We start from the raw sequence: 12,393 nt of genomic DNA on the forward strand, positions 1-12,393 counted from the left end.
TTTTTAATATATCATATGAACATGTAAATAATTATGATCTAGGTTTCAAGTTGAAGCAACCAGGACTTTATGCTAAACAAATCTATAAAATAAAAATGTTCCGAGAAATCAACACATCAATATAAAATCAGTAATGTATATTCTTTCAAAGAGATAAAGATATAAGAAGCACAGTCTGGTATGTATAAGATGATAGCTATTTTGGAGTTGATTGTGACATTCATTTTCAATGAACTAGTACACAATCTTATTTAGGGGCCAGCTGAGGACCACCTCTGGGTGTGGGATTTTCTTGCTGTGTTGAAGACCCATTTGTTGCCTTTGACATATTCTCTGTTTCCATTATCAATTTTATTTAACTTAATAAGGTATTTTTAAGCTTGGTGTATATGTGATAAAAGATAAACAGATTTTATGCAAAAGGTATTGCACTCTCTTTTATTTCTTTCAAAATCATCAAATCTATTTAATTTACAACAAATATTAAAATACATTACTTTTTGTCTTGTAAAAATCATCTAATGAACAAGTACATAATTTACAACTAAAATACATAAAATCAATTATAAATTTCATAATTTATATAATTATCAGCAGTTTATTTTGATATGACTTTAGACACATGTCATGTGACTTTGATAGAACCTGTATTCTTTTAACTGTTTGTTCAGAAATTATTGCCAAAAAATTGACAGGGTCATAATCGCAGTGCATGTTCTATTGTATTTTAATGTTGAGTTATTTTTATGCCCAACCTACGATTTTATTATTTTTATAGGAATTGAACAGGATTTCCTCAATATCGCAAAAAAATAAAATCGCATTTTTGGACCAAAATGACAAAATTGCAATAATAAATACATGCAATATTTCTAAATTTACAGTAGTTCAATTTTTTAAAGCTTGAATTTGACAAGATTTATTTCCCCTCATGGAAAGCTGACCTGTTTCTCTGTCATGGCGAGAAATTATAAATCATGCTTTCAGAGAAAAAAAAAGGTTTTATTTTAACATTCAAACAAAAACAGAGGTGTATTCTCAAAACATGCATGTCCAATATGAAATAGACATTTTTAATTTTAATTTTAAATTCAGGATTTTGTAAAGTAACGAATAAAATATCATCCACATTATAACATAGCTTTTAATATTTCATAAATAAATGCGTCATACTTTTTACAAATTAGCCAACTGTGCAAGGACGGTATAGCCAGTCAAAGTCGTTAAAAACTTCCATCTTCTAACAAATTTAATAAAATAAATACACTTTTATTAACTTAAGAACATGTATTGTGCATATATTAAGGCTAGGGTTTATACACCGGGTCAATGGTTTTGTGTTTACGTGTATATATATATATATATATATAGGTTTAACTAATTTTATTGATAATTAACTTATGGCACTATATTACTTTTCTATTTTTTTTAACATAAGTGAAAGTTATTAAACATTGCAGCAGTGCTGGAACTTGGGGAGGGTTTATGAATGTTAAGTGATGTTTTAGTTAATTGCTTTAAAAAAAAAAGTGAGAACAAAAGTGTTTTTCATATATATGTGAATTGAAAAGTGTGTTTACCCATGTAGCTTTTTTCAAAAAAATTAATCTCGACAGAAGTCCCTCATGTAAAAATGACACAGTGAAAGCTGGAAAAAATATTATGTTTCTAAATGATCCAAAATTTGAGTTAAGTGGGGGCTTGAGTTTTTACTTTCTAATTACATTTTTGTATTATTTTTGAAGTTTTTTTTGGGGTGGGGTAGGTATATTTTTGCTCATTATATTTATTCTGCAAATCCCAGTTAATGTATAATAAAAACATGAAAGTTTGTAACAAAAAAGTGTGCAAGCTAGCAACTATTAAAATTTTATAGTTTTTTCTAGATTTTTTTTCGAAGTCAGCAGCTGCAATATTAAAGTTGTATTCATAATTCCTACAAGGAAATGATTTTATTTTGGGGTAAAAATTTACAATTGCTTTTACTTTTACATGTTTTAGAAGCCAAAAAACAGAATGTAAATTTTTTTTTATATTATCTTCATATGGGTAAGAGATTTAGTTATTTATTTCAAGGCAAAATCCCACAAATAATCCAAATGGATAAATAAAAAAATAATAAACTGGCCCAATATCAAACTGTTCAGATATATAAAACAGTAAATGCATCAGTCATACAAATATTCAATACTATCTTAAATAAGAAGAAAAAAGAACCAAAACACATCAATCATTTATTTTGTAATATTAATTTAGAATAAAAAATTGCCATTAGATGGAATGTTTAAATAATAATGCAAAAGTAATTTGTGAAATTCATCTAAATACCAACATTTTTATGGTCAGATGTTGACTAATGTGGGTTTGCTTTTTTTTTTTTGATTTTCTTTCTTGCATCTATTTTTTTCAAGTTTTCTATTTTGTTATTATTTTTCATCTTTAGTTATTAGACTAAGACAGGGTTTATAGATGACTAGGCAAGAAACTCCTTCTAATTTCTGAACCACAGATAACCTATAAATACCGTCTCATTTTGACTTAATTTTTTTATCTCAAACTTTTTTTGAATCATAATAAAGAAGTCTACCTCCATGACATACAAGAAGGATCAGAAAATTTAGAAATTACTTGGTCTGTTCTTTCAATTCTCATGCCTTGAAATTCACATAAAATATATTCACCAATGTCATACATATTACTTAAAATTTCATGGTATAATATAATATGTACAAAACAGATTAACAATTACATTAATAAAATAAAACTCTAACAAAAACAGTTGTGTAAAGTACAGATAAGATAGAAGAGGCATTCTTATGAAAAGCAGCCAGAATTCAATTTTCTCTCTAAAAAAAAAACCCTGTTACTGGGTTGTGTTTTAAAAACCAATCTCAAGTTTTTTTTTTATGAATGAGTTACACCATGCAAGTTGAACTACAATCTTTCAGTACTAGTGTAAATGGTGTCATTGTAACTGTGAAAAAAAAACATTAGCATGGTCACATATGAAAGTTAACAGAATTATTGATTCTTAACAATGGGAGACAACTCATATTCAGATTTGATGTGAATTACAAGATTTAAGTTTGTAAGTTTGTTTTATTTTTGCACATTTCTCTCAATTGTTAAAGGGGATAAAAACTCCTTTTTATATAAATTCATTTCAATGTTACAGTTTTTTGTAATACACAAGTTATTGTGGAATCTGTGTCCCTAACGATTTTTTATCCTTGCTTTTCAAAATTTGAAGAAACTTGTGTTTCTTTAGATGTGTAGTCATCAGGCATGGCAATCTTTTTTCAGGACGTCACAATAAGAAATTCAGAAACAATCAAGAAAATTTAACGTCATAATAAAATTAAGACCAATCATATGCAGATAATGCACTAGTTAGGAGAAATATTTTTCTCACAATGCTAAAAAAATGTGAAAGGAGCACAAAAATTAAAGAAATTGTAATAATAAATCTCTACATGGACATGATTATGTCTATGGTTAAATATCACAGTCTAGAAAAGGTTTGTTTTAAAAAGCTAACTGCTATAAATCACAATTTGCAGCAGTAAATTCAATGACTGACAGTAGCAAATATTCATGTACAGCATACTCAATCAGGTGCAATCTAACATAACATCAAAATAACATGTTCTACTCGCATACAACATAAAATCCCATTGGTAGATTGGAAATGTATGTGTTTTTCTGATTGATATCACAATATTCAATATGGTGTAAATTTGACTAGATCACATGATTTATGACAGCTCTCCTATTGGTGCATTATCTAACCATAGGTCATGCATGAAAGAATACAGATTACTACTGACCGACACCTGTAAAAGAAGAAAAAAATATAACTTAAGCAAAAATAAACAAACATTCTCACTGCCAATTATTGGTTAGTCTCACTAATTATATCCATGTATATCGAACCCTCAACTATTATTTTTTTTATATATCAATAATTTGAGTAAACAAATCAGAATATCTAGAAATGTATTTATTAGTTTCCTACTGACGAAGTCAAAGGTGACTTTAGGTTTGCAGTCCATTCATCTGCCTGTCTGTCTTGTCTGCTTTCCACACTTTTTTACTTCATGCTTGAAGAAAACTGATTTGAATATAGGAAATAGTTTTATCATGACAAGTTGCAGATCAAGTTTGCATTTTGTTCCAGTTTAATGATTTTGTACACAGTTATGTTCCTTGGACTTACAAAATTAATTTAAATACTGTAGATTCATTAATTTTTGTGGGTACCAATTTTCATGGATAAAGGATAACTTGTATGTTCGTGGATATTTAATTTCGTGGTTTTGCTGAGGTCTGCATACAAGCCTAAAGAAAATTTGCAATTCTTAGAACATTTAATTTCGTGGTTTACCTGTAACCACGAAATCCATGAAAATTGGTGTCCAACGAATAATAATGAATCCATGGTAATCAGTTTTCAAAACTGTTCCCAGTAATGCATGTATGTAAACGGTATATATGTTAACATTTATGATTGAAGGCTTGATGAAGACACTTTTTGTAAGGTGTAAGATATAAGGCACAAGTATTATTTAAGACTTGATAATGACACGATTATGATTGTTTTGGACTTACCTTGTAAGGTGTAGGATTTAAGGCTCGTCGATGATCAATTCTAAGACTCTTCAGAGAGCATAAGGCTTTAGACCTCAGTTCTGTTAATGTAGGTAAAGGTTGCTTAACCTAAAAATAATACAGGAACAAATTAAAACTTAGTATGTGCATATAAAAAGAAGATGTGGTATGATTGTCAATGAGACAACTCTCCACAAGAGACCAAAATGACACAGAAATTAACAACTATAGGTCACTGTACAGCCTTTAACAATGAGCAAAGCAGTCTGTTTATATAAAACAATTGTGGTATAGCTATCCATCTTTTTGTATTGAAAATACTTTAATCAATGCTAGTTATTTTACTTTTTCAGAAAAGGGTGAAGGTTTGGTACCATTTAAACGTTTATTCTGGCTGCAATTGTTTGCACCTGTCCTAAGTCAGGAATCTCATGTTCAGTGGTTGTTGCCTGTTTATGTGGTTCATAAGTGTTTCTTGTTTTTTTGTTTTTATATAGATTAGACTGTTGGTTTTCTCGTTTGAATGGTTAACACACTAGTAATTTTTGGGGCCCTTTACAGCTTGCAGTTTGGTGTGAGCAAAAGCTCTGTTTTGAAGGCCTTACTTTGACCTATAATGGTTTACTTGTATACATACTTGAATGGAGAGTTGTCTCATTGGCACTCATACCACATCTTCCTATATCAATATATACAACTTTTTTTTAATAAAAGGAAGCTCAACAAGTCTCCTTCTCAATTGAGTATGCACTTGCTTTAAAACCTTTGCTTATTCATTTGGTGGTTCATAAAACTTGTTATTGTCTGCATTTTTTTTCTCCATATGTAGCATTTAACACTTTTGAATTTGTAATGCGGGTCCTATTTAAGCTTACTACACAGTATAATATAGGGATCACCTGAAGGACGCTTCAGAGTGTGTGTGTTTCTTGCTACATTGAAGACCCATTGGTGGCCTCCGGCTGTTGTCTGCTTTATGGTCGGGTTGTTGTCGCTTTGACACATTCTCAATTTTAGTAAAGGTTTTGCTCATTGTTAACATCCACATGAACTCTGGAAGTTTGTTTCATTGGTAATATTATCACATATTTGTATTTATATTGTTATTGTTCTGTGTTCATATAAAGTGTATAAGTTGTAATACCTCTCCATTTTCTATAAACACTTTATGTAATCTCTCTATCTTAGCAGGACATACATAAGCCCTTTTGGACTCCTAAAAAAAATAAAAAAATTTAATCAATATATACATACTTATCAATCTTTTCCCAAAAATGTCTCAAATTCAATAAAATCTTCAGGTTCTATGTCACATGTATCTAAAAACATTTATTCATATGCTATAATATTCTTCTGTATGAGTGTTACCACCATTGTTTTCCCCCTATAAGTCTTTGTTAGACTTTCTATCTATAGATATCTATGTTTCAGTACTAAAAAATTCAAATTGCATTCATCGCATATAAGCTAATAACAATCAACATACGTTAACCAATCAACTATTAAATTTGAGGGAATTTTTTTTCTCTTTTTTTTGTATAAAACTGAATATGATTTAATGCTATTACACCTGTATAGATTTTCTTCTGTTTGGAAACATTGTATTTTGTGGATACTTAATTTCTTCATTTGGCAATTCAGCTTTAATACAAAAATTCACACTGATTCAAATCACTATTTTCTTTTGTAGCAGTTGATATTCATTGATATTTTCTTAATCATTTTCTTCAAAATTCTTCACAAAAGTTTTATCTAATAAAAGTGGTTTTTACAATAAACAATTTATTTTACAGTGGGAACCAAAAATTTAAATGAATTAGATCTACAATTTTAAACAAAGGAAGATAACTCCTAATTCTTAGGGTTGAATCCAGCATTTTTTACACAAGGAAATCAGATGGATATCCCTGTACAAAGTTAGAAATTTGAAAGTTGTTTTTATTTGTTTGATATGTTTGAGCTTTTGATTTTGCAATTTCATAACCAACTTTCCTTTTATCAACTTTTGTTCTGTATTTTTATAATTTTACTTTTTCATATTTTAAATATAACTTTTAAGAGGTATGCAGGTAAAGGTAATATCTGCTTAGCTTGCTTGCTATTTTAAACTGAACCATGAAATAATAATTAGGTTAGGTAAACTACCCTCCTTTAAGAGTAGACTAGTCCAACAGTAACTAATCTATCTGTCTGTAGAACTAAGCTACTTCGAAAAGAGAGAAGTATACCTGACCTTATAATGACTTCATGGTTCAGCTAGCAAGCAAGCTAACAGAAGATATTACCTTTACCTACACAATGAATGCTATCGGCTGTAAATGATATCAACACTTACTATGAAAGGATGTCTACAAAGAACTCGCTCATTACTTTTAGGTGGCTCATCATCTGGTTTCAACATCAGGTCTACCAAGGCATTTCCTGAAAGTAGAAATAGTTTTGAAGTTTAAGAGATTGTTTTGATTTTTGTGTTTTAACACCATTTTTAAGCACCCCTTTTAGGTTATTTCTTGGCAGTCAGTTTTTATTGTTGGAGGGAGCTGAAGAGCTTGGAGAAAACCAAAAGCTTTGATAGGAAAACTGACAATCCTAGTCAATTAAGATTGGAGTCGATTGCACCTGCATGAGCAGGGTTCCAACTCACAACCTCAGTGTTGTCTGGCTAGTAATCACAGTAGTAACTACTTAAACCACTCAGCCATGGAGGCCCCTTTTAAAGATGAAAAAGGAATGAAAAAAAAAAATCATATTCCATTCTTTATTCTGTAGGGTTTTCAAAATGTCCAGGATTTTTTTCAAATTACTAAATTTTGACTGAAATGTTTTGCCATCGTCCATTTTGTTTAATGATGTCTTCTGCAACCTGTTCATTTTCATATTTGAGGCTACAATTCTGAATAAACTTTGAAATACATATTTTATACTCACCATCGTGGCCGAAGAGTCGGTACGCTATCTTCCTGCCTGGTATAGTGACCTTTTCTACATCTTCACTCAGTTTTATTCGTGGTTTACCATTAACTTCAACTAACTGTAGAAATAAACCAATCTCAAGAATAAAATTGTGATGGCTCACAAACTTGTTTAACAATGCCATATTCCTTATGTGCCTATCCCAAGTCAGGAGCTTGTTGTTAAGAGGGTGTCCATGGAATAACCAGGCAGTGGATGGCACATGACATATTTTGTTTTCAACATTTTTTCATCTATTTCATATCACAAATTCATTCTTTCTCAAAGTTAAATTTTGTTTTTTTATTAACTGTAACAAATAAAGAGAAAAAAATACATAGAAAGCACTGAAAATTCATTGAAAAGGGGAGATAACTCTTCATTTTGTACAAAATTTTGTTGCGTTGTTAGTGAACTTTAAAATCATTTTCTGAGCCATCCACTATTGATTCAAAAATATCTTTGACATATATATCCTTTGTATGATATAAACATTGCATTGGAACCAAAAATTCAATGGGAAAAAAATATGTTGTGCCACCCATATCATAGGATTTGCCTGATATTTACTTGGACAGCCTCTTTAAAAGTGGTTGTTGTTGGTTCAGATCTTTAATTTTTGTTTTTCATTAAATGTTTTGTTATAAATAAGCCGTTATTTTTCTCAAATGAATTATTTTATATTTATCATGTTGGGGACTTTTATAGCAGACTATATGATAGTTTTTCTCATTGTTGAAGGCCATACGGTTGCCATTTATTGCTTACATGCACTTTATTTGAACTTTGGTGGATAGATGTCTCATTGGCAATCATATATACCACACTTCCTTATTTCTATATTGAGCTCATAATAAAGATTTCAATTTAATATACATGCCTTTTAAATGGTTTAGTTATATAGTAAAAAATTGAAAATGGAAATGGGGAATGTGTCAAAAATCAACAACCCAACCAAAGAGCAGACACCAGTGGAAGGCCACCAGTGGATCTTCAATGCAGCGAGAAACTCACGCACTGCGAGTTGAGCTTCAGCTGGCCCCTAAACAAAATTATACTAGTTCAGTGATAATGGACGTCATACTAAACTCCGAAATAGACATGTTTTCTGATAACCTTGTCAATACTTACTTTATATACACCACCTAGTGCTGGTTGTTTCTGACATGTTACCAGATGTGTACCAATCCCAAAACTGTTTATACTGTGTCCCTGAAGAAAAAATAACCAGGTGAAACAAACTATTTCATTGGTCAAGTTAAATTTGCAGATGTATATATCTTATTTTTTTCATAACAAAAATACCGAAATGTTGCTTCAGTACCATATTACATTGTACCTTTAAGAATTAGGAATATACATTTTGTAATGCATTTAGAGGGAATATATATATTTTTTCGATTAATGCATTCTTTTCTATCATTTTGTTTTAAAATATTCATTAAACTTAATGAAATTCGTTTATTCTAACTTCATTTATAACATTATAATTTTCTCTAACAAGCCAGTTATTGAGGACAGAACTGCAATGATTTTAGCATTTAAAGGGAGATAATTCAAATATAAATTCAGAAATTATTGCTTGCATTTATTTTATCATTTTTTGAAGAGTTGAGAAAAATGCCAGTTTAATTAAATATTGCAATACCAGAATCTCTGCATACAAATATATGTATCAGATATCAGAATACAGGTTTTTATTAATGAGATACTCACTCAGTCGCATTATTATTCACATTATAATAAACCTCATAATAATTTCTGAATTTATATTATATATGTTGTGTATAAATTGTAATGTACATGTTGTAAGTGTTTTATGAACCACTGAACACAAATGGATGATACATTTCTGTCATATTTCCACAACTACATGATACAGTCTTGTATTGAGCATTGATACAAAAAGAATCAAAAGAACACAACAAGACTTTTTATGGATATGATTTTTGTATTAGGAGAATCATAAAAAAAAATTAAATTAGAGGGGGGGGGGGGCGGGTCCCCCCTTTTTGGGAAAAAATTTGGTTGCTTATATAGGGAATCACTGAAGCGTGACTGGAGCGGGCCCCCTCTAAGGTCAGTCAGTGGGCCCCCACTTATGAAAATTTCTGGATCCGCCACTGAACCATTCAGGTGTCCGAAATATCAGTTTATAGACAAGGAGATTAGCATTAAAAGAAAAGTTGAAGTATACAGATTTTAATTTAAGACATTAGGCTGATTAATTTTAGAAGATAAAATTTTATCACCTGGTGCAAAAAGGTATGTGTCAAAAAACATATAACTTGTATAAAAACCCTATACAATTTATAATTTGTACAAACTTACAACTTGTACACAACATATGTATATCAAAACATATGGAATACATACAAACACACTATATCTAGAGTATATATGTAACTTTCATACAATGCATTTGAATAGATCAATTAAGACCACTTTTCCTTTATAAATCAGACCTAAACACACTTTAATAAAAAGATGGAAGTTATTTGATTTTGAAAAACATTTAAGAAAACTAACTAATTCATGTGAGAGTGTGTTAATATATAAATTTACTTTTTGAAAGAACTTGAACAAACGAACAAAGAAGTTGGTTTTGCAGAGTGGGTCAACTTATAGAAAAAGAAGGTTTACAAATTCTGACTGATACTGAAAGGTGAGGTTTGATAACTTTTTGCAACTGACTCCAGTCTTCATGCTTAACAGCAAGTCCTACAGCAATAGCTTTCAGAATTGCATGGTGGCTTGTAAAATTCTTTTTCACAAGTCAACAGAATTCATCTAAAATTTTCGAATTTTGAGCTTTGGGCTTGTAGATTCAAAAGTTTATCGTTAAGACTGTGACTCTCTAAAAACGTTCATATCTTTTCCTTAACTTCTTGACAAGTAATGAATTCATAGTTATTCATCCAATTGTCGTGGATTTCATGAGTAACAGGTTAAACACAAATTTAAATGTTAAAGAACCCAGTTTTCTACTGGCTTGAGTGCAGTCTTTTACAAAACTAATAAATCAAACAGCCTCCAAAATCAAATATCCTCTCAAAACAAGAATATTGGTATGCATGAAAATAAATATATATTCTACCACTGCATCGAGTGTGATATGATATTTATCCACTGGAGACAGTTAAAATTTAACTGTCGAGAGTGGATAAATATCGTATTACACAAGATTTGGTGGTAGAATCTGTTTCTCTAATGATTTTCAAACAATATCCAAGCAAACTTATTCCTTCTTTCCGAATGATCTGCAAAAAGATGTGTTCTTTCTATGTGACGTCATCAGACATGGTCGCCTTTTTTCATGCCGTCACAATAGGAAATTCAGAGGAAATCAAGAAAACTCGACGTCATAATCGGATTTTAACCAATGAAGAACTGAGATCAAGTGAGGCCAAAAAAAAAAATAGGTGTGTTTCCTGTTGCATGCCTCAAAAAATTAGGGTCGGTAGGTAGGTATTTTTTTTTTTTTTTTTTTTTTTTTTTTTTTTTTACTGGCCTCCTTCGGTTGTTTTTTGTGTATTTTTATAATCAGTTTGTTATTCTTTCAGGTTATTTTCATCAGTTCATTGTATAAAGTATACAAGATATGAATAGTCCATGTTAAAAAGTTGCAGAAGACTTGGCCAGGACTTCCAGCTTATAAAATTTTCAAACTTTTCAGAACTGATATGCCATCTGTACGGGTCAGGCTATAGTCTTACACAGAAAGCCCATCAAAGTCTGTCTCAGCAAAGACCTGTTTTATAATCAGTTTCTTTCAGACAATTTAGTTCACAGAACTGATGCCAGCTTTTCTACAAATACCAAATATTAATAACATGATAGAGGGATGGGTGAAAATCTTTGAAATTTTGATTATATACTAGCTGTTTAAAAGAAAATCAATTACAAATTGAGTTTTGGGGCTATGGTTGAGCAAATAATTATATCAGATATTAAAATTAAATTTAATCCTAAATTGAACGTTTGGCTTCCCTCTTGTATTAGAAAAGACTGTCAGAAGTAAATGCTAAAACATTGTAAACTTGTTATACTGTCAATTTTATTCCTATAAAATTCTGAACAAATTATAAACATCGAAACAACCGAAACATTCAAATAATGTGAGGCAAATATTGCATTTTGTAGAATGCAAATAGTCATTGAATGATATAAAAAAAACAAATTTTATATCACAATTGCAAAATTAACATGTATCAACAATCAATTGTATAAATCTTTAATGTGCAAAACAATGTTTATGCTCTGAAAATAAATGTATAATTTTCACTATGACTTAGACCTTTGTCAATAAAAACTGTTATAGATGGCCATAGCAGAAGCCATGCCGTTGTTTGACTTCAATCTGTATCACACAAATGCTTACTGTATTAAAATTTTATTTGAAATCAAACGTTTAAAAGATGCCATTCAAAGGCTATACTAAACAAAAACCGTTTCCGAAAAAAACCGAAAAAAATCCGGATTTTTTTTTTTTTTTTTTTTTTTCCGGGAAAAAAAAGTTAGGGTCGGCGCCAAAAAATTAGGGTCGGTCGGGCGACCGGAAACACACCTATTTTTTTTTTTGGCCTGAACCACACGTTGATTCAATTTTTTTATACAATGGGTGCAGAAAGGGATAAATTGATGAAGAATTAGAGAAATAAATTAACAGTACTGGGGATTCATTATTGTTCATCTGATACCAATTTTCATGGATTTCATGTTTATAGGTGAACTATGAAATTAATCAGATCAATGTGTTGTAAAAGCTTGTATGAAGACTTCAGCAAAACCACCAAATTGAATGTCCATGAACATACCAGTTTGCCTTCATCC

The 12,393-nt window shown here is 30.3% G+C and overlaps 1 protein-coding gene across 3 annotated transcripts in view; it reads right to left on the bottom strand.

Moving 5' to 3' along the window:
• Positions 1-406: 406 nt before the first annotated feature.
• Positions 407-12,393, bottom strand: part of LOC139498871 (nicotinate phosphoribosyltransferase-like) — a 34,868-nt gene continuing 22,881 nt past the window's right edge. For all 3 annotated transcript variants that reach the window (XM_071287456.1, XM_071287455.1, XM_071287457.1), the window contains 6 exons: positions 8,692-8,772; positions 7,537-7,639; positions 6,944-7,029; positions 5,753-5,824; positions 4,609-4,716; positions 407-3,833 (listed from right to left, as the gene is read on the bottom strand). In XM_071287456.1, the coding sequence (XP_071143557.1) occupies positions 3,756-3,833; positions 4,609-4,716; positions 5,753-5,824; positions 6,944-7,029; positions 7,537-7,639; positions 8,692-8,772 (528 nt within the window). In that variant the 3' untranslated portion in view covers positions 407-3,755. The remainder of the gene's footprint in view (positions 3,834-4,608; positions 4,717-5,752; positions 5,825-6,943; positions 7,030-7,536; positions 7,640-8,691; positions 8,773-12,393) is intronic.

The sequence above is a fragment of the Mytilus edulis genome, chromosome 12 (assembly GCF_963676685.1).
Source record: "Mytilus edulis chromosome 12, xbMytEdul2.2, whole genome shotgun sequence".
Taxonomy (NCBI): Eukaryota; Metazoa; Mollusca; class Bivalvia; order Mytilida; family Mytilidae; genus Mytilus; species Mytilus edulis.